General features: G+C 39.8%; 4 protein-coding genes across 8 annotated transcripts; 1 reads left to right on the top strand and 3 right to left on the bottom strand.

The window, feature by feature from the left end:
- Positions 1-339: 339 nt before the first annotated feature.
- Positions 340-6,688, top strand: ttc8 (tetratricopeptide repeat domain 8). 3 transcript variants are annotated; one of them, XM_080783461.1, is made up of 15 exons: positions 340-502; positions 791-817; positions 1,101-1,221; positions 1,355-1,418; positions 1,780-1,939; positions 4,413-4,502; positions 4,734-4,778; positions 4,873-4,958; positions 5,065-5,152; positions 5,280-5,390; positions 5,485-5,624; positions 5,758-5,932; positions 6,070-6,192; positions 6,315-6,398; positions 6,551-6,688. In XM_080783461.1, the coding sequence occupies exons 1-15, from the start codon at positions 389-391 to the stop codon at positions 6,665-6,667; spliced, it is 1,545 nt and encodes a 514-aa protein (XP_080639587.1). In that variant the 5' UTR covers positions 340-388; the 3' UTR covers positions 6,668-6,688. The 3 variants fall into 3 exon arrangements, with proteins under 3 accessions (XP_080639587.1, XP_080639585.1, XP_080639586.1); XM_080783459.1 differs by lacking the exon at positions 791-817; XM_080783460.1 differs by lacking the exon at positions 340-502 and having other exon boundaries at positions 795-817.
- A 690-nt stretch (positions 6,689-7,378) lies between these two features.
- LOC308329253 (CD209 antigen-like protein C) lies at positions 7,379-10,461 on the bottom strand (the record flags this gene model as incomplete). Its single annotated transcript, XM_080783462.1, has 5 exons — positions 10,385-10,461; positions 9,436-9,696; positions 8,721-8,884; positions 7,955-8,091; positions 7,379-7,577 (listed from the first exon to the last, which is right to left on the bottom strand). The coding sequence occupies exons 2-5, from the start codon at positions 9,611-9,613 to the stop codon at positions 7,379-7,381; spliced, it is 678 nt and encodes a 225-aa protein (XP_080639588.1). The 5' UTR covers positions 9,614-9,696; positions 10,385-10,461.
- A 1,237-nt stretch (positions 10,462-11,698) lies between these two features.
- LOC308329694 (C-type lectin domain family 4 member E-like) lies at positions 11,699-13,175 on the bottom strand. Its single transcript, XM_080784190.1, has 3 exons — positions 13,046-13,175; positions 12,285-12,421; positions 11,699-11,907 (listed from the first exon to the last, which is right to left on the bottom strand). Exons 1-3 carry the CDS (start codon positions 13,160-13,162, stop codon positions 11,709-11,711), a joined length of 453 nt encoding a protein of 150 aa, XP_080640316.1. The 5' UTR covers positions 13,163-13,175; the 3' UTR covers positions 11,699-11,708.
- Positions 13,176-13,807: 632 nt separating this feature from the next.
- Positions 13,808-19,423, bottom strand: LOC308329383 (uncharacterized protein). 3 transcript variants are annotated; one of them, XR_013965381.1, is made up of 7 exons: positions 19,291-19,423; positions 18,830-18,940; positions 17,830-18,090; positions 17,115-17,278; positions 16,417-16,553; positions 14,658-16,039; positions 13,808-14,021 (listed from the first exon to the last, which is right to left on the bottom strand). XR_013965381.1 is itself a non-coding variant. In XM_080783651.1 (6 exons), the coding sequence occupies exons 1-6, from the start codon at positions 19,397-19,399 to the stop codon at positions 15,889-15,891; spliced, it is 933 nt and encodes a 310-aa protein (XP_080639777.1). In that variant the 5' UTR covers positions 19,400-19,423; the 3' UTR covers positions 14,524-15,888. The 3 variants fall into 3 exon arrangements, 1 of the variants encoding a protein (XP_080639777.1); XR_013965382.1 differs by lacking the exon at positions 18,830-18,940 and having other exon boundaries at positions 19,291-19,406; XM_080783651.1 differs by lacking the exon at positions 13,808-14,021 and having other exon boundaries at positions 14,524-16,039.
- Between the last annotated feature and the right edge of the window lie 2,721 nt (positions 19,424-22,144).

Below are 22,144 nucleotides of genomic sequence, written 5' to 3'. Positions count from 1 at the left end.
ATTATTATTATTTGGCATTTAGATCTCATTGTCATTTTCATATTTTAAATTGTGCATAAATAAACTCCACAGTAGACTCTGGTAAACCCCCATTTGATTCGACACTGGCCTTGATCAATTCTAATGCACATGTTTGACATTATTGTAGATTATATTTATGACATTTGGAATCATAATTTTACAGAACTATAAAAGTATCTAGAACAATTCTGCACCTCGACAGGAGGTGGCGGTGATACACCACAAATGTAGCAACGAAGACGGCGTAAACACACAGGAGGAGAGCTGTTCTCTCTGTTGCCGAGTTACAGAAAAGCGTCGCCAGCCTCATATGTTAGCTTGTTAGCAAAGCTACTTTTAGTTTTTACTGTGCACCACGGCCAACGCAATGGAAGTGACAATGGATCCTTTATTTCTTGCATGGAGCTATTTTAGAAGACGGAAGTTCCAACGCTGTTCTGATATCTGTACAAAGATATTAGAGGACAGTCCATATGACCAGGTACGGTAGCATAGCATGCTAGAGATTATAGCACCTGTGTAATCCTGTTTAACGTTAGTGCAGTCCTTAATCTCATATAGTTTTTGTTTAATCGCAACAGTCTCACTTTTAGCAGATATCTTCTCTGACCCAATCTTCTTTTCATTTTATTTTCATCCACTTTATCTCACTTTATTTCCATAGACTTATTCACTTAATGTTTCCATGTCTTCTTGTCTTTATTTCTTCCTTCCTGTCTTCATGTTTTCCGTTCATCTTCAACTCATCTTCACTCTCAACACTCATAAGGACACAGACTCACTACATATCTCTGAGGTAACCTTTAATGCACTGAAAAATCCATAGGGGTCATACATTAGTGTATACCCAAATGGATAATACAATTGTACACTATCAGAGTTAAGTGACCAGTGGGAATTATATCGTGTGATGATGATGATGATGATGAACATGCTTTCTATGGTGCTACCACGGAAATGTTGTCCTTTCTGCAATTTGTGGTCCAAAAATTAATTGTGCGTGTGTGTGCGTGTGTGTGTGTGCGTGTGTGTGTGTGTGTGTGTGTGTGTGTGTGTGTGTGTGCGCGCGCGCGCGTTAGGCTGCCTGGAGTCTGAAGACACGTGCTCTGACAGAGATGGTATACATAGATGAAGTTGAGGTGGATCAGGAGGGCATTGCTGAAATGATGCTCGACGAGAGTTCTATTGCTCAAGTAGCACGTAAGTCTCAACTGTTTCTGTTTGTCTCTCTGTTCCCTGTACTTGTACAGTTCATTCAGTGCTCTCTTTTCTTTCTTCTCAACCGAATAAAAACGGATTGTACGGTACTTAATTGCCTCACTCTCACCTCTAGGTCCTGGAACATCGCTGAGACATGTTGTAACAAGTCATGGTGGTGGGCCCACACCTGCCGTCAGGTACTCAATCACACTTCTCCGTTATGTCAGTAAAGGCCTGGAACCTGGGTGCCCGTTTTGCTGAGTGGTTAGGGTGCATACATCATAGGCTCTGATACCTGACCGTGAGTTAAATTCCTGGGCCAGCCAGAACATTTGCTGAATGTCACTCGCCGACATCTTCCCGTTTCCTGCCTTTATCGATTGGAGCTGTCAGTAAAGGCAAAACAATCAAATGAATAATGCTCATGTAATATTGGCTCATGGGATTTAAGCCCAGAAAAACAATTGAATGAATAATGCTCAAATATTGGCTCATGGGATTTCCTGTGGCTCACAAAATAATAAAGCTGAATTTTGTTTGTTTCACTCTAAATGTAAGGCCTGTGACTCAATCGGGACGTCCGATCACAGGATTTGTGAGACCCAGCACACAGTCAGGGAGACCTGGAACGATGGAACAGGCCATTAAAACCCCTCGAACGGCCAGCACAGCTCGTCCTGTCACCAGTGCTTCTGGAAGATTTGTTCGCCTGGGAACAGTGAGTGTTGTATTCTCATTGCAAGGCATGCAAGTCCTGATGTGTAAAGGTTCTTGAAACCACATAAACCTTAATCTATTGGACAAATAGCTCAAATAGGCTGATCTACAACATCATATTGTGACACATAGCACTGTATACGTATGTATTTCAAAAATTGCTCACAATAGGGAGTGATACAAGAGCTCATTCAACCATAGAGTCTGAAAAGAGCAGGCATGTAAAATAAATTAGTATCTACACAGCAACATTTTAATCTGAGAGCATGGATCCATTTACAGTTATATAATTTTGAAGTGTTCTTTCTTTTAAATAATTTCTGTAAACACAGCTTCATATATCTTCTTGAATGTAGTCATTTCCATTAATTTACAGCTATCTTCTTTTTTCATTTTTATATGTAACTAACTATAACTATATTAGACTATTGTTACTTCAGTCAGATATGGTCGCATTCTCACCTCTAATTTGTTAGACTCGATGCGAATAGGCGGAGAAGTTCCATCATTCTTTCTTTTTAAGTTTTCTGTGTTTGCATTCCCACTGCGCTTTATCAAACGTGCATCAATGTGTTCAATTCATAAACTATACAGTAAAATCTATGGTGTTAAAATTATACTTTGAGTAATAGTTAGCAGGTTGTAAAAGTGTGTGTGTGTGTGTGTGTGTGTGTGTGTGTGTGTGTGTGTGTGTGTGTGTGTGTGTGTGTGTGCGCGTGCGTTCGTTGCTACATTTGTGGTGTATCACCGCCACCTCCTGTCGAGGTGCAGAATTGTTCTAGATAGTTTTATAGTTCTGTAAAATTATGATTCCAAATGTCATAAATATAATGTCAAACATGTGCATTAGAATTGATCAAGGCCAGTGTCGAATCAAATGGGGGTTTACCAGAGTCTACTGTGGAGTTTATTTATGCACAATTTAAAATATGAAAATGACAATGAGATCTAAATGCCAAATAATAATAATGCACAGTGTATGTGAAAGGAATACTTAAAATGTAAATGTAAATGTAGGAAAAGAAAATGTGATTTTTACTCGAGACCCGTAAAAAGTTGTCCGCGACAAATGAATGGGTGCCGACCCACTGTTTGGGAAACAGTGCGTCCAGAGTCTGTAAAGTCACTTGTAACACAATAAAGATTGCACCGTAGATTGCAGTTAATAGGTTGTATATATTGAAACGTTCAAAGCACATAGGTTCACCACAGTTCAGTTCAGTAATCAGTTCCAAGTACAGTTCCATCTTATATCCAGCCCTTGCACAAAGGCAAAACCCGACAGTTATGTGTCTCGTACCCCGCACGATATCCGTTAGTTTGTAACCGAACCCCTCAGCTGTTCTGTTGTGTATCCACGTTAGTTACTCACTCACGGCCGTACAAGTGTGGTGGTTAAATCGCCACTGTTCCAAGGTGTCCTCCTTATCATCCAAACGATCCCGGGGAGTCCTCTCAGTGTGATATCCTCTCCATTATGACTTGTCGTCCAAAAGATAACGTTCCGTGCGCACAACGAATGATAAACTTAAAGGGTTACAACCAAACAAAACGTAACTGCGAGTCCAACAAACACCTCCAGCCTCCACCGCTGTCACAGCACTTCCTCCTGTAGCTAGACAGGTACGTGACGTCATGTCATTCATAAAAGGAGGAACGTATCTGTCTTGAGTGAACTGAACGGCACCAATGGGCGTGCGTGGCGACGCACAGCTAATCGCCACAATATGATCGTCTGGCCATATTGCAATAAGTGCTTCTATCTCTTTATTAGACCATGTCTGTCCACGGAACATCTTTACACGTCGCTGTGTAATAATGCCTTCTCCTTCCTTCTCGTGTGCCAAATACCAACTTCTTCATCCCACAATGGCACATTCATCCCCTATATTAAATGCGATTGCATTCACACCTGCGGTGATCCACACTCTGCTGCCCTTTGAAGCGAAACCACCGCTTTTTGGGGGATTAGAATTCGTTAATTTGATGGAATTCGATTGAGCCTTCACACCTACCAACAAAGCGCACTTTCTGACAATACGCAGCATGATTCATTGTAATCGCAGTATAGTATGCTGATGTGAATGCCACTGCTATGTGAGATAATGTGACTGTTTTCATATCTAGTTGTTTCATTCATGATTTTTAATGTCTGTACTTTAACTATCACATAGTGTACATTCATATCGTCACTGTTGGGTGGAAATCTTGTTTGTCCAAAACTGTTACTTTACAGGAAATGTTGCAGACAACATTTCCTGAAAAGACAATAACACCTCATGTTGTGTGACACTATAGTATGATGAAGTAGACTAGCATTCATTTATAGGGGGAAAAGACATGAAAAGTTTAAATCTGGTGATACAAGGCTTTTTGCCATACAGCGACGATATGTAACTTAGCTTTAAAAGTGCTATACAAATAAGTTTGATAGGTGTTGTAACTTTGTCATATTTGATCTTCCGTCTACACAGGCCTCTATGTTGACCAACCCAGATGGGCCGTTCATAAACCTCTCAAGACTAAATTTAGCCAAGTATTCCCAGAAGCCCAATTTATCCAAGGTGAGACTTTAATTTGTTGAAAAAACAACATCCTTGTTCCTGTAGGCCTGTCATAGGTTTTACACAATTATTTTGCCTAATCGTCAATCCTTTCCAGTTCATCATACATTTAAAAGAAAATGGCAGAAATAGACCATTCACAAGCTTACAACGGGTCTGTTCCAATGTTGAAAGCAAAAGAAATGCATTGATTTGCTCTTGTTCTCCATTAACTATTATTTTCCCCCTCAGACATTGTTTGAGTACATCTTCCACCATGAAAATGACGTAAAAAATGTAAGTTGCAGCATTTTGTTGTAAGTTACATGAAGCATATGTTTAAGTTTAAGACAATTTTCCAAGCAGAAGGTTTTTTCTTGTGTGTGCACAGGCTTTAGATTTGGCCGCTCAAGCCACTGAGCATGCTCAGTTCAAAGACTGGTGGTGGAAGGTACAGCTGGGGAAATGCTACTATAGGTGAGCGACCCACAAATAATAACTACGCTATTTGAGTTCAACTGTTTAAATGTAATTCGATGCTGATTCTATCAAATCTGTTTCATATAATTCTCTCGTTTTTCAGACTTGGTCTATATAGAGAAGCTGAAAAACAATTCAGATCAGCTCTCAACCATCAGGAGGTGGTCGATACGTACCTCTACCTTGCTAAGGTATTAACATAAATATAATAGCAAACACGCCACATTGCAAAGTTTTTACACAATGTATAATCTAGGACTGTTCCCTCATAGTTCATTGAGTCATGGTTGTTATTGTTCTATTTTTCCACTTGACAAGGTTTACCAGCGTATGGATCAACCAATAACGGCCTTGAACTTATTCAAGCAAGGCCTGGACCACTTCCCCGGGGAGGTTACTCTGCTAACAGGAATCGCCAGAATCCACGAGGTAGGTTGCCTTGGTCCTCGTTCCTTGAGACTTCTTTAGTTTATACTTCATGATGTGATTCCTTTACTGCAATGTTTTGTTTATTTTTGCACAGGAGATGAACAACATCACTTCAGCCACAGAGTACTACAAAGATGTTCTGAAACAGGATAACACCCATGTGGAAGCTATCGCCTGCATCGGCAGCAATCACTTCTACACCGACCAGCCCGAGATTGCATTGCGCTTCTACAGGTCCAAAGTGCTCAAGAAAATACTAGAATACCTCAGTTCTGTATATGTTCTCATTCTCATTGGTTGCTTTTGCACCTTCTTTTTTTTTACTGCATTAATGGATAATTATGCAAAATGTTTTCCTATGTGTTAGACGTCTGCTTCAGATGGGTGTGTACAACTGCCAACTGTACAACAATCTTGGACTGTGCTGCTTCTACGCGCAGCAGTACGACATGACTCTGTCCTCATTCGAGAGGGCCCTAGCCCTCGTGGACAATGATGAGGAGCAGGCTGATGTCTGGTACAACATAGGACATGTGGCTGTGGTGAGTTGCCGTTCTCAGAAATTGGTGGTCATGTCTATAATGTATGTATGTGTGGCCTCAATGTTTATCCTCAAATATTTGTACAACAAATCAATCTCTGTAGCTCAGTACAAAGTGCAGATTCTTGTGTTTTGCAGGGCATAGGTGATATGACGCTCGCCTATCAGTGCTTTAAGCTGGCTTTGGCCTTTAATAATGACCATGCAGAGGCCTACAATAACCTGGCTGTTCTCGAGCTCCGCAAAGGTCGTATTGAACAGGTCAATGTCATTCTTTTCCACTTTTTAAAAGATTCATTATTAAACTAATACGAGTCAATATCCAATACAGGTTTAATGTATAGTGGACATTAATCATTATGTAATATCTGTGTTGCTTCCAGTCTAAAGCATTCTTGCAGACCGCTGCCTCACTAGCCCCTCACATGTATGAACCACACTTTAACCTCGCCAATCTCTCTGAAAAGGTAATACATCATCATTACATTCATAGTAATAAGTATATTTTATAAGCCCAAAGACCAAATAACCATAACAAAATGAGAAAAAAACAACCCCAAAAAAAACACCTGTCTGACATAATGCTGAATTGAAGTTTTCTTTCTTCTTGTGCATCCAGATTGGAGATCTTCAGAGCAGCTACACTGCTGCCCAGAGGTCTGAAGATGCTTTCCCAGAGCATGTGGACACCCAGCAGCTTCTCAAACAACTGCGGCAACACTTTGCTCTGTTGTGATTTCTCCAAACACCTGACCAGCAATGGCTATAGTGTGAATCATCTTGCCACCTGGTGTTTACAGTGACACTAAAACCACAGCGCTGACATTACACAACAGTGGACAGCATTAGATTACATGCGTGAAGGCTATCAGAATCTCAAAGCTTTGACACAGTAATGAATGTAAAAATGAACCACTTAAGTACTTTATAATACGACAACAGGTAGAAAGTGGTTAATAAATAAACAAAGACAATAACACCTCATGCTGAAGGTTTATGGACTTCCAGTAGAAACGGTAAATAGGTACAAAACATGACTGCCTGGTGTCACTCAGGCACTTACTGTTACTGATGCTAGTTTATTTATTAGACTTGGTTTACTTATTTAATTTACAGAATTGTATAGTGATACACAAAGTGATATAGTGAATAGTGATATGTACAAAGTAAATTGCCAATATTGAATGGGTATATTTCTACTATAGTGAACTTAATGCCACTGTTTAATGCATTCCATGTCAGATGTTTTGGGGGTATTCCAGCTAAAACTTAGCCTGGGTAACGGGTGAAACGCCTGGGTGAACCCCTCCCGGCCCCTCACCAGATTTTGGCAGAAATGAAAATGTTTTCCAGCAGGGCGAGTGGTTTACCATGCTAGCTAAAACTGGCATGACAATAAAAATGAAAAATCGATCCATGAGATCTTCTACAGTCTTGAAGAAACAGTTTATTCTATCTTCCGACAGGCCAGGCCGGTGGTTAAAGTAAACAGAGTACAGCTCCTCGATCTCGGCAGCATTTCACAAATCCAATTGAGTGGATGTCCGCATGGGGCATCGTTCCAGGAATGGAAGGGGTTGTCTCGAGGATAGACGGCTGCACAGTCTTCATTGGCGTCGTCATTAGGCTCGCCCTCATTCCAATACCTGCACAGTAAAATGCTCTGTTCATTTAACTCAGTCTAAAATGTATCCATTATGAGTATCGTACTCTTAAATGAACACTTACACTTATTTTTTATTTTTTTATTTTACTTCTCACTAGGTATTTAACTCTTATTTTAACAAACAAAAATAATAATCACTTAAAGGACCTTATGATCCTGAAGCTTAGTGTTTACTGCAAGTACAAGAGCAATGTCTTTCAAGGACTTGTCATTGCATTCTAAACATGAATGAATAGTAAAGTCCTCTGAGAGTGTACAACAAAGGGTCCATTTGGTTCTGTTATTACACCCACAGTTACTGTAAATGAGCACTCAAGATTTGACAGTGTAAAGTGCAAAATGTACTGTAAGCCTTACGCCTCAACCAGACTTGTCCCATCTCGCCACTTCCAATGTCCTTCCTCTTCGTCATCTCTGAGTCCAATCCAGAAGCCACTCTGGTGCATTGGTCTCGACCCATCTTCATTGTCATTGATTATGTTACTCAATAATAACTGATAAAAAAAAACCCAATACAGAAATACAAATGTTTTACTCTTTCAATTATGGGTTCTCAAACTTCATCAGGCTGCGACCCCCCCAAAATAATCAGAACTGGGGAATCAGAAACCCCAATCCTGCACTTATTCCACACTTGGCAGTGTAGGCATTACCTTTAGTTTGACTCTGTTCCACAGATAAATATTGTGAAAATAGCCAAATTACCAGCTCACAATACCTTGCACTTTGAGGTGTTGTGAGCTTTAGATCAACATTTTTTTTTTACAATGTTTGCCTCTTTTGGTCTTTCTTACATAAATATATATTTTTCAGTTTAGGAACCACTGCTGTAGTGCACTGGTTCTTAACGTTGGCTCAAGGAACCGCCAGGGAACCTTGGGTGAGGGGCTCACTCATTCCAGGTTCCCTTTGTACACTGAGGATTTTACATTGTAGATTGGTGTCTCAGAGATTAAAAAAAAATCTCTAATGTGGGCCTAATGCATATCAAACTGGGGTTCCTTGAAATTAAAAAGATCAAGAACTGAAACGCAATTGTAAGAGACGAGTAGTAATGAGATTCACGACTGTAGCGTGTCGTTCTTATAGTTGTGTTGAATGCAGTGTTTTATTTTTTTTCTACCTGCTTCTCCCTGCTATTCAGAATGGCCAGGTCAGCTCCTTGTCTCCTGCATTGAGTTCTGGCCTCTTCCCAGGACCTCCGGTTGACAGAGTCAGACAGCGGTAAGAAGTAACACATGGTGTTCAGAAGCATCCACCCTGGTAAGCAATGTCTGCAGCCGTCCTCTGTTACAAAATGATATGGAAACCTTCAGTGTGACATGATCGCATTTGTGGTGGAAAGTCACTAAGTACTGTACTATACTTTAGTACAATTTTGAGGTACTTCAACTCTACTCAATGTTTCTACCAGGGATTTCCAAACGGGTGCATGCTGCCTCTAGGGTGTGTATGACATTAAGGGCTGTATTTTGCGTGTCTTAAGGACCAGGTCTTATTCCCTAACTTGAGTAAACTAAAGACCTGGAGGCGTGATCAATGCCATTTGGCTATTCTGAGTGGCCAAAGAGCATTGATCACGCCTGACGCCTCCAGGTCTTTAGTTTACTCAAGTTAGGGAATAAGACCTGGTACTTAAGACACGCAAAATACAGTCATAATAGTGTAAGGGTGTTTTGCTGGTGTTATAATAAAAATATATTATCATAGCATGTATACATTTCTCTGAACATTGACTTTTGGTCACATTTTACTGCACCAAGTTGACTAAATCTCACTTCATAATCATACACAACTCAACACATGTACATTATATGCTGTCATGGTTGTAAAGTTACCAATTAGAGGGAGGTTGGCCCTTATTGCTGCATTTGCTCCCTGAATCTTTAAGATCTGGGCATAGTAGTCTCGGGTCCTTCTCTTCTGGTGCTCCAGATCCCAATGTAGGATGTCTCGTTGATTGATCTGTCTTGCCAACATTGTCTTGGCCTCATCTCGGCTCTGTATTGCAAACATGTAATCATCTTGGAGCTGCGACAGTTCTTTTCTGATGTAGGATACATCATTAAGACGAAGGTATCTGTCTCTCACTTTGCTGTCTGTCAGTGATGAAGACACATACTGTATAGTCACTGTATTTAAGGAAATCATGAACTCAACTTTTTATAAATGTATATAAATAAAGTGTAGGCAAGTGTAGACAAAATCATGTTAACAAAATGAAGAAGGTTATCATTTTGCCTCTTCATCTGACTGCAGGGTTGATGTATTTTGAGGTAGATTTAATTTGAGTGCATTTGCACATTCACGCCCATCGTTCCACACACACACACACACACACACACACACACACACACACACACACACACACACACACACACACACAGCCTGGCTTTGGGCCAAACATACCGTGGATTCACTGGTATGTGTCTGGCCCAAAGCCTGCAGGCTAACACACACACACACACACACACACACACACACACACACACACACACACACACACACACACACACACACACACACACACACACACACACACAGACAGACAGACAGACAGACAGACATATGGATGGACAGGGGTGAAAACATAATGGACAAAAAGCAATCAATTGAGGCTGCTTCTTCATTTGTTTTATACACTTGAGTGTAACTGTAGGCTGAAGTAGTCATGCACAACTAAATGCCTTGTTTGTAATTGTACATTGTAAAACAATATTATAGTTTGGTAGTTTTCTACACATCCATCAAAGGTGCTATACACTGTATGTTTTGACATTGACTTACAGTAGATGCTTAAGCTCACATCAACCAGCAGTAAAAGCACACCCAGCAGCCCCAGACACACTGATGTCAATTTGTAATGTTTCAACTCGGGTCTGGGCACAGACACGGACACTGGACACAGAGAGGTCAAGGATTAGCGAAAACATCAGAAGAAGTACATTTCTAAATATTCTATCTTATAATATGCATAATAATATAATATAATATAACCATATTGTAGTCACATATTTGTATTTAACAAATTACCGCACTTTCCAAAGTAATTGATCAAACACAATCCATCTTTTAGTTTTTAGAATTACATTCAGTATATTTTTATAATTATTTTATGCTCACTATACCTTGATGGTCAGAGACAAAAGGATCATCTGTGCTGTCCTGAGCAAACCATTTGTAAGAGCCATCCAAACCACTGTCTGAAGTCCCTGTGTTCTCCATTATGACTGGCAAGATCACAGCAATCACAGAGTGAAGAGCTGTTTTGTAAGGTTATTGCACTGTCAACCCTTGCAAAATAACATTGGTGGAGAGTGTATGCGTGAGTGCGTGCGTGCGAACGTGCTGTGTTTTCAGTGCAATGAGCAAGAGCACTGATAGACATCATTCATTAATTTTTTTTTTTTTTTTGTTATTATACAACTTGTAAATTGTATAATAACAAAATATGTTGAGTCTTAATTCATTAAAGATGGAGTGCCGTGATTTTTGTATGTATTTTTACATGTTTTTCATGCGTTTATGAGGTGCGTTCATTAGACCCTTTGGTGTAGTTGTTATGTGCAATGATGTAGGTTGGAGGCTGAAACCTTTACAGTCGAACGTGCCAATGAAAAATAGTGATATAGTGACATCACAATACCATCCCCTCCCCTAAACTTCCAGTAGAAACGGTAAATGGGTACAAAACATGACTGCCTGGTGTCACTCAGGCACTTACTGTTTCTGTTGCTAGTTTATTTATTAGACTTGGTTTACTTATTTAATTTACAGAATTGTATAGTGATATGTACAAAGTGATATAGTGAATAGTGATATGTACAAAGTAAATTGCCAATATTGAATGGGTATATTTCTACTATAGTGAACTTAATGCCACTGTTTAAATGCATTCCATGTCAGATGTTTTGGGGGTATTCCAGCTAAAACTTAGCCTGGGTAACGGGTGAAACGCCTGGGTGAACCCCTCCCGGCCCCTCACCAGATTTTGGCAGAAATGAAAATGTTTTCCAGCAGGGCGAGTGGTTTACCATGCTAGCTAAAACTGGCATGACAATAAAAATGAAAAATCGATCCATGAGATCTTCTACAGTCTTGAAGAAACAGTTTATTCTATCTTCCGACAGGCCAGGCCGGTGGTTAAAGTAAACAGAGTACAGCTCCTCGATCTCGGCAGCATTTCACAAATCCAATTGAGTGGATGTCCGCATGGGGCATCGTTCCAGGAATGGAAGGGGTTGTCTCGAGGATAGACGGCTGCACAGTCTTCATTGGCGTCGTCATTAGGCTCGCCCTCATTCCAATACCTGCACAGTAAAATGCTCTGTTCATTTAACTCAGTCTAAAATGTATCCATTATGAGTATCGTACTCTTAAATGAACACTTACACTTATTTTTAATTTTTTTATTTTACTTCTCACTAGGTATTTAACTCTTATTTTAACAAACAAAAATAATAATCACTTAAAGGACCTTATGATCCTGAAGCTTAGTGTTTACTGCAAGTACAAGAGCAATGTCTTTCAAGGACTTGTCATTGCATTCTAAACATGAATGAATAGTAAAGTCCTCTGAGAGTGTACAACAAAGGGTCCATTTGGTTCTGTTATTACACCCACAGTTACTGTAAATGAGCACTCAAGATTTGACAGTGTAAAGTGCAAAATGTACTGTAAGCCTTACGCCTCAACCAGACTTGTCCCATCTCGCCACTTCCAATGTCCTTCCTCTTCGTCATCTCTGAGTCCAATCCAGAAGCCACTCTGGTGCATTGGTCTCGACCCATCTTCATTGTCATTGATTATGTTACTCAATAATAACTGATAAAAAAAAACCCAATACAGAAATACAAATGTTTTACTCTTTCAATTATGGGTTCTCAAACTTCATCAGGCTGCGACCCCCCCAAAATAATCAGAACTGGGGAATCAGAAACCCCAATCCTGCACTTATTCCACACTTGGCAGTGTAGGCATTACCTTTAGTTTGACTCTGTTCCACAGATAAATATTGTGAAAATAGCCAAATTACCAGCTCACAATACCTTGCACTTTGAGGTGTTGTGAGCTTTAGATCAACAATTTTTTTTACAATGTTTGCCTCTTTTGGTCTTTCTTACATAAATATATATTTTTCAGTTTAGGAACCACTGCTGTAGTGCACTGGTTCTTAACGTTGGCTCAAGGAACCGCCAGGGAACCTTGGGTGAGGGGCTCACTCATTCCAGGTTCCCTTTGTACACTGAGGATTTTACATTGTAGATTGGTGTCTCAGAGATTAAAAAAAAATCTCTAATGTGGGCCTAATGCATATCAAACTGGGGTTCCTTGAAATTAAAAAGATCAAGAACTGAAACGCAATTGTAAGAGACGAGTAGTAATGAGATTCACGACTGTAGCGTGTCGTTCTTATAGTTAGAATGCAGTGTTTTATTTTTTTTCTACCTGCTTCTCCCTGCTATTCAGAATGGCCAGGTCAGCTCCTTGTCTCCTGCATTGAGTTCTGGCCTCTTCCCAGGACCTCCGGTTGACAGAGTCAGACAGCGGTAAGAAGTAACACATGGTGTTCAGAAGCATCCACCCTGGTAAGCAATGTCCGCAGCCGTCCTCTGTTACAAAATGATATGGAAACCTTCAGTGTGACATGATCGCATTTGTGGTGGAAAGTCACTAAGTACTGTACTATACTTTAGTACAATTTTGAGGTACTTCAACTCTACTCAATGTTTCTACCAGGGATTTCCAAACGGGTGCATGCTGCCTCTAGGGTGTGTATGACATTAAGGGCTGTATTTTGCGTGTCTTAAGGACCAGGTCTTATTCCCTAACTTGAGTAAACTAAAGACCTGGAGGCGTGATCAATGCCATTTGGCTATTCTGAGTGGCCAAAGAGCATTGATCACGCCTGACGCCTCCAGGTCTTTAGTTTACTCAAGTTAGGGAATAAGACCTGGTACTTAAGACACGCAAAATACAGTCATAATAGTGTAAGGGTGTTTTGCTGGTGTTATAATAAAAATATATTATCATAGCATGTATACATTTCTCTGAACATTGACTTTTGGTCACATTTTACTGCACCAGGTTGACTAAATCTCACTTCATAATCATACACAACTCAACACATGTACATTATATGCTGTCATGGTTGTAAAGTTACCAATTAGAGGGAGGTTGGCCCTTATTGCTGCATTTGCTCCCTGAATCTTTAAGATCTGGGCATAGTAGTCTCGGGTCCTTCTCTTCTGGTGCTCCAGATCCCAATGTAGGATGTCTCGTTGATTGATCTGTCTTGCCAACATTGTCTTGGCCTCATCTCGGCTCTGTATTGCAAACATGTAATCATCTTGGAGCTGCGACAGTTCTTTTCTGATGTAGGATACATCATTAAGACGAAGGTATCTGTCTCTCACTTTGCTGTCTGTCAGTGATGAAGACACATACTGTATAGTCACTGTATTTAAGGAAATCATGAACTCAACTTTTTATAAATGTATATAAATAAAGTGTAGGCAAGTGTAGACAAAATCATGTTAACAAAATGAAGAAGGTTATCATTTTGCCTCTTCATCTGACTGCAGGGTTGATGTATTTTGAGGTAGATTTAATTTGAGTGCATTTGCACATTCACATTTGCATCGTTCCACACACACACACACACACACACACACACACACACACACACACACACACACACACACACACACACACACACACACAGCCTGGCTTTGGGCCAAACATACCGTGGATTCACTGGTATGTGTCTGGCCCAAAGCCTGCAGGCTAACACACACACACACACACACACACACACACACACACACACACACACAGACATATGGATGGACAGGGGTGAAAACATAACGGACAAAAAGCAATCAATTGAGGCTGCTTCTTCATTTGTTTTATACACTTGAGTGTAACTGTAGGCTGAAGTAGTCATGCACAACTAAATGCCTTGTTTGTAATTGTACATTGTAAAACAATATTATAGTTTGGTAGTTTTCTACACATCCATCAAAGGTGCCATACACTGTATGTTTTGACATTGACTTACAGTAGATGCTTAAGCTCACATCAACCAGCAGTAAAAGCACACCCAGCAGCCCCAGACACACTGATGTCAATTTGTAATGTTTCAACTCGGGTCTGGGCACAGACACGGACACGGACACTGGACACAGAGAGGTCAAGGATTAGCGAAAACATCAGAAGAAGTACATTTCTAAATATTCTATCTTATAATATGCATAATAATATAATATAATATAACCATATTGTAGTCACATATTTGTATTTAACAAATTACCGCACTTTCCAAAGTAATTGATCAAACACAATCCATCTTTTAGTTTTTAGAATTACATTCAGTATATTTTTATAATTATTTTATGCTCACTATACCTTGATGGTCAGAGACAAAAGGATCATCTGTGCTGTCCTGAGCAAACCATTTGTAAGAGCCATCCAAACCACTGTCTGAAGTCCCTGTGTTCTCCATTATGACTGGCAAGATCACAGCAATCACAGAGTGAAGAGCTGTTTTGTAAGGTTATTGCACTGTCAACCCTTGCAAAATAACATTGGTGGAGAGTGTATGCGTGAGTGCGTGCGTGCGAACGTGCTGTGTTTTCAGTGCAATGAGCAAGAGCACTGATAGACATCATTCATTAAACATTTTGTTTTGTTTTGTTATTATACAACTTGTAAATTGTATAATAACAAAATATGTTGAGTCTCAATTCATTAAAGATGGAGTACCGTGATTTTTGTATGTATTTTTACATGTTTTTCATGCGTTTATGAGGTGCGTTCATTAGACCCTTTGGTGTAGTTGTTATGTGCAATGATGTAGGTTGGAGGCTGAAACCTTTACAGTCGAACGTGCCAATGAAAAATAGTGATATAGTGACATCACAATACCATCCCCTCCCCTAAACTTCCAGTAGAAACGGTAAATGGGTACAAAACATGACTGCCTGGTGTCACTCAGGCACTTACTGTTTCTGTTGCTAGTTTATTTATTAGACTTGGTTTACTTATTTAATTTACAGAATTGTATAGTGATATGTACAAAGTGATATAGTGAATTGTGATATGTACAAAGTAAATTGCCAATATTGAATGGGTATATTTCTACTATAGTGAACTTAATGCCACTGTTTAAATGCATTCCATGTCAGATGTTTTGGGGGTATTCCAGCTAAAACTTAGCCTGGGTAACGGGTGAAACGCCTGGGTGAACCCCTCCCTCCGACAGGCCAGGCCGGTGGTAAAAGAAACAGAGTTCAGCTCCTCGATCTCGGCAGCATTTCACAAATCCAATTGAGTGGATGTCCGCATGGGGCATCGTTCCAGGAATGGAAGGGGTTGTCTCGAGGATAGACGGCTGCACAGTCTTCATTGGCGTCGTCATTAGGCTCGCCCTCATTCCAATACCTGCACAGTAAAATGCTCTGTTCATTTAACTCAGTCTAAAATGTGTCCATTATGAGTATCGTACTCTTAAATGAACACTTACACTTATTTTTTATTTTTTTATTTTACTTCTCACTAGGTATTTAACTCTTATTTTAACAAACAAAAATAATAATCACTTAAAGGACCTTATGATCCTGAAGCTTAGTGTTTACTGCAAGTACAAGAGCAATGTCTTTCAAGGACTTGTCATTGCATTCTAAACATGAATGAATAGTAAAGTCCTCTGAGAGTGTACAACAAAGGGTCCATTTGGTTCTGTTATTACACCCACAGTTACTGTAAATGAGCACTCAAGATTTGACAGTGTAAAGTGCAAAATGTACTGTAAGCCTTACGCCTCAACCAGACTTGTCCCATCTCGCCACTTCCAATGTCCTTCCTCTTCGTCATCTCTGAGTCCAATCCAGAAGCCACTCTGGTGCATTGGTCTCGACCCATCTTCATTGTCATTGATTATGTTACTCAATAATAACTGATAAAAAAAAACCCAATACAGAAATACAAATGTTTTACTCTTTCAATTATGGGTTCTCAAACTTCATCAGGCTGCGACCCCCCCAAAATAATCAGAACTGGGGAATCAGAAACCCCAATCCTGCACTTATTCCACACTTGGCAGTGTAGGCATTACCTTTAGTTTGACTCTGTTCCACAGATAAATATTGTGAAAATAGCCAAATTACCAGCTCACAATACCTTGCACTTTGAGGTGTTGTGAGCTTTAGATCAACAATTTTTTTTACAATGTTTGCCTCTTTTGGTCTTTCTTACATAAATATATATTTTTCAGTTTAGGAACCACTGCTGTAGTGCACTGGTTCTTAACGTTGAGGATTTTACATTGTAGATTGGTGTCTCAGAGATTTAAAAAAAAATCTAATGTGGGCCTAATGCATATCAAACTGGGGTTCCTTGAAATTAAAAAGATCAAGAACTGAAACGCAATTGTAAGAGACGAGTAGTAATGAGATTCACGACTGTAGCGTGTCGTTCTTATAGTTGTGTTGAATGCAGTGTTTTATTTTTTTTCTACCTGCTTCTCCCTGCTATTCAGAATGGCCAGGTCAGCTCCTTGTCTCCTGCATTGAGTTCTGGCCTCTTCCCAGGACCTCCGGTTGACAGAGTCAGACAGCGGTAAGAAGTAACACATGGTGTTCAGAAGCATCCACCCTGGTAAGCAATGTCTGCAGCCGTCCTCTGTTACAAAATGATATGGAAACCTTCAGTGTGACATGATCGCATTTGTGGTGGAAAGTCACTAAGTACTGTACTATACTTTAGTACAATTTTGAGGTACTTCAACTCTACTCAATGTTTCTACCAGGGATTTCCAAACGGGTGCATGCTGCCTCTAGGGTGTGTATGACATTAAGCGCTGTATTTTGCGTGTCTTAAGGACCAGGTCTTATTCCCTAACTTGAGTAAACTAAAGACCTGGAGGCGTGATCAATGCCATTTGGCTATTCTGAGTGGCCAAAGAGCATTGATCACGCCTGACGCCTCCAGGTCTTTAGTTTACTCAAGTTAGGGAATAAGACCTGGTACTTAAGACACGCAAAATACAGTCATAATAGTGTAAGGGTGTTTTGCTGGTGTTATAATAAAAATATATTATCATAGCATGTATACATTTCTCTGAACATTGACTTTTGGTCACATTTTACTGCACCAGGTTGACTAAATCTCACTTCATAATCATACACAACTCAACACATGTACATTATATGCTGTCATGGTTGTAAAGTTACCAATTAGAGGGAGGTTGGCCCTTATTGCTGCATTTGCTCCCTGAATCTTTAAGATCTGGGCATAGTAGTCTCGGGTCCTTCTCTTCTGGTGCTCCAGATCCCAATGTAGGGTGTCTCGTTGATTGATCTGTCTTGCCAACATTGTCTTGGCCTCATCTCGGCTCTGTATTGCAAACATGTAATCATCTTGGAGCTGCGACAGTTCTTTTCTGATGTAGGATACATCATTAAGACGAAGGTATCTGTCTCTCACTTTGCTGTCTGTCAGTGATGAAGACACATACTGTATAGTTGTATTTAAGGAAATCATGAACTTTTTATAAATGTATATAAATAAAGTGTAGGCAAGTGTATAGGCATAATCATGTTAACAAAATGAAGAAGGTTATCATTTTGCCTCTTCATCTGACTGCAGGGTTGATGTCTTTTGAGGTAGATTTAATTTGAGTGCATTTGCACATTCACATTTGCATCGTTCACACACACACACACACACACACACACACACACACACACACACACACACACACACACACACACACACACACACACACACACACACACACACACACACACACACACACACACACACACACACACACACAGCCTGGCTTTGGGCCAAACATACCGTGGATTCACTGGTATGTGTCTGGCCCAAAGCCTGCAGGCTAACACACACACACACACACACACACACACACACACACACACACACACACACACACACACACACACACACACACACACACACACACACACACACACACAGACAGACAGACATATGGATGGACAGGGGTGAAAACATAACGGACAAAAAGCAATCAATTGAGGCTGCTTCTTCATTTGTTTTATACACTTGAGTGTAACTGTAGGCTGAAGTAGTCATGCACAACTAAATGCCTTGTTTGTAATTGTACATTGTAAAACAATATTATAGTTTGGTAGTTTTCTACACATCCATCAAAGGTGCCATACACTGTATGTTTTGACATTGACTTACAGTAGATGCTTAAGCTCACATCAACCAGCAGTAAAAGCACACCCAGCAGCCCCAGACACACTGATGTCAATTTGTAATGTTTCAACTCAGGTCTGGGCAGAGACACGGACACTGGACACAGAGAGGTCAAGGATTAGCAAAAACAACAGAAAAACTATTAAATCCTCAAAAGGATTAGGAAGTATTAATTACAGACAGTATGTCAATGACTTGAGGTCTTGGTGAGCAATTGAAAGCTATGTATTTCGGGTGTCTAGCATGTACAATGGAAGAACTTTTAACTAACTAATTAAACAAAACAGGATCTTAATAATAAGCAGTGTTTATAATCTTAGTACATTGTAGTCTCATATTTGTATTAAAGTAATAACTTTGCAAAGTAATTGATCAAACAAACAAAACCATCTTTTGGTTTTCTGGATTACAGTATATGTTTATAATTATTTTATTGCTCACTATACCTTGAAGGTCATCTTCAGTATCAGAGAAAAAATGGTCATCTGTGCTGTCCTGATCAAACAATTTGTAAGAGCCATCGAAACCACTGTCTGAGGTCCCTGTGTTCTCCATTATGACTGGCAAGATCACAGCAATTACTTCAGAGTGAACAGCTCTGACATAACACGTCCATATGTGTTCTGTGTGTGTTGATTGGCTGGCAGATATTTTCCAAGTGCCTCCCCACAACATCAGAAAAGTTTCCCCCTTAACCATTTCCAATCTTTGGCCCTCTCATTTTTTACCTTTGCTGAAAATAGCATTTCTACAAGTTTGAATGTTTACCTGCTATATGTTCTTCATATGTTTGCCTATTGTGACATGCCCAGAATAGGGATGCTTGGGTTCATGTGGTTAACCCATTCTGACCTGAGATCAGATTCATACGAGGTTTCCACTGGACACACACTCGTCTGATGAACCCATTCTGACCTGAGATCAGATTTAAAAAAAATGTCAGTCGTTCTTCGATTTTTAAAAAATAGCAGACCTACAAGCTCGTAGCGCGCCACTCGGTGGCGCGCTATGAGCTTGTAGATCTGCTATTTTTCAATAGCTAAAGCATAACATGATGCTAACACCAAAATGGGTGCCCGGTCAGAATGGGTTAAACAATCAATCAAGCCTAATGTGACCGCCAAAGCCACAGCAGTGGACAGCATTACATTACATGGGTGAAGGCTATCAGAATCTCAAAGTTTGACACAGTAATTTATGCAAATTGTAATTAACACATAAGCCATATGTATTTCATCAATACGAGAAATAGTTGAGAAGTTGAGAACGATTTGCATTGTGACACGTGAGCTTGTTAATCTGCTATTTTTGCCTATTTCTGAATCATTTTGGAGGGACACTAATAGGGACACCAAGTTGAAAGTGGTTAAATAAACAAAGACAAGAACTCCTCATGCTGATGGTTTGTGGACTTCAGTAGAGATGGTAATCTGTATGTGACATACATTCATAATACAAACATTGGCAATGACTGGTGCCTGGTGTAACTCAGGCACTTCGGTGTTAGTATAATATCTATTAGACTTGGCTTTATTTATAGGTTTATATTTGTCTCTTTACAGAATCAGTGATATGTACAAAGTAAATTGCCAACAGCGAATGGATATATTTCCATGTCAGATGTTGTGGGGGTGATTCATGACAATAAAAATGAAAAATCAATCCATCAGATTTTCTACAGTCGTGAAGTCAGTCGGTCTCCTTTCGACAGGCCAAAAGCGCTGTGGCAAAAAAAAAAGAAAGAAACAGAGTTCAGCTCCTCGATCTTGGCAGCATTTCACAAATCCATTTTAATGGATATCCGCATGGGGCATCATTCCAGGCATGGAAGGGGTTGTCTCGAGGATAGGTCGCTGCACAGTCTCCACCTGATTGGTCATTGGGCTCACCTACATGTACATCCCAATACCTGCACAGTAAAGTTCTCTGTTTTAATTTAACAAAAAGAGCCCTTTTCTATACTTGAATTAACACCTTTTCTTTTACTTCTACTAGCTATTTAACACTTATTTTAACAAACTATAATGATCACTTTCACCCCCTTTAATCATCAAAGGACCTTATGATCGTGAAGCTTAGATTTGTGCAAGAGCAATAATGTGTTCCAAGGACTTGTCATTGCATTCTTAACAAGTTAAATGAACACTCAAGATTTTACAGTGTAAAGTGCAAAATGTAAGCCCTACCCCTCAACCAGACTTGTCCCATCTCGCCACTTCCAATGATGTCCTTCCTCTTCGTCATTTCTGAGCCCAATCCAGAAGTCATTTTTTCTCGACCCTGCATCCTGCATGTCACTCAGTCGCTTATTCAATGATAACTGATTAAAAAAATCAGAAATACAAATGTTTATGTATCTGCTGCTGCTGATACATAAATACATGCATATCAAACTAAATTAGGTCAATAAGCAAGAAGTCAACTCAATTCAATTTGATTTATAAAGCACATTTAAAAACAGCCAACGGCAGACCAAAGTGCTGTACACCAAGAGAAAAAACAATATCTACACATTGCACAATATATCGGAGCCCCAAAGTGGCCATGGTAAGATATAAACTCATTGTATGATGTTGGTAGACCCGAAACCCTGTTGACCTCAGGATACATCACTGAGGATACGTACCAGGTGCATCCATGCGATGTATTTTTTTGTTATAGTTATTCTATTTATAGTGATGTGTTATTTGTGTTGAATGCAGTGTTTAATTTTTTTTTCTACCTGCTTCTACCTGCTATTCAGAATGGCCAGGTCAGCTCCTTGTCTCCTGCAATGAGTTCTGGCGTCTTGCCAGGACCTCCGGTTGTCGGCGTCAGACGCTAAGAAGTAACACATGGTGTTCAGAAGCATCCACCCTGGTAAGCAATGTTTGCAGCCGTCCTCTGTTACAAAATGAAATGGAAACCTTCAGTGTGACATGATCGCATTTGTGGTGGAAAGTCACTAAGTTACGTTTCTTCACTTATACTTGAGTACAAATTTGAGGTAGTTTTAAGATGGAGTGCCGTGATTTATTATTATTTAATTATTTTTTACAGTTAAGTTTTACATTTATTTTTACATTTTATGAGGTGACAGTACTTCATTAGACCCCTTGGTCTGGTTGTTATGTGCAATGTGAAGCAATGCTGTCTTCCCTTTGTATTTAAGGTTTCTTCCTAGAGGCTGAAACCTTGACAGTCAAACGTGCCAATGAAAATAACCGTGATATTGTGACATCACAATATCATCCCCTCCCCTAACCCCTCCCTCTTTATCATACAACCACCCACCAGGCAAACCAGGGATACTTAATGAAC

The sequence above is a fragment of the Protomyctophum bolini genome (assembly GCF_963924005.1).
Source record: "Protomyctophum bolini genome assembly, chromosome: 15".
Lineage (NCBI taxonomy): Eukaryota > Metazoa > Chordata > Actinopteri > Myctophiformes > Myctophidae > Protomyctophum > Protomyctophum bolini.
Note: the sequence above shows the minus strand (reverse complement) of the source record. Positions and strands in the feature narration are given on the sequence as shown.

Bases quoted from the DNA above. Each gene is read 5' to 3' on its own strand.
- ttc8 (XM_080783461.1), top strand. From the start codon at position 389: ATGGAAGTGACAATGGATCCTTTATTTCTTGCATGGAGCTATTTTAGA. The intron at 1,419-1,779 runs GTACTCAATCAC...TCTAAATGTAAG, and splicing joins GGGCCCACACCTGCCGTCAG to GCCTGTGACTCAATCGGGAC. The intron at 6,399-6,550 runs GTAATACATCAT...TTGTGCATCCAG, and splicing joins TCGCCAATCTCTCTGAAAAG to ATTGGAGATCTTCAGAGCAG.
- LOC308329694 (XM_080784190.1), bottom strand. From the start codon at position 13,162: ATGTGTTACTTCTTACCGCTGTCTGACTCTGTCAACCGGAGGTCCTGG. The intron at 12,422-13,045 runs GTAGAAAAAAAA...TTTTTTTATCAG, and splicing joins TGAATAGCAGGGAGAAGCAG to TTATTATTGAGTAACATAAT. The intron at 11,908-12,284 runs GTAAGGCTTACA...TTTACTGTGCAG, and splicing joins GGGACAAGTCTGGTTGAGGC to GTATTGGAATGAGGGCGAGC.
- LOC308329383 (XM_080783651.1), bottom strand. From the start codon at position 19,399: ATGGAGAACACAGGGACCTCAGACAGTGGTTTCGATGGCTCTTACAAA. The intron at 18,941-19,290 runs GTATAGTGAGCA...CTCTGTGTCCAG, and splicing joins TACTGAAGATGACCTTCAAG to TGTCCGTGTCTCTGCCCAGA. The intron at 16,040-16,416 runs GTAAGGCTTACA...TTTACTGTGCAG, and splicing joins GGGACAAGTCTGGTTGAGGC to GTATTGGAATGAGGGCGAGC.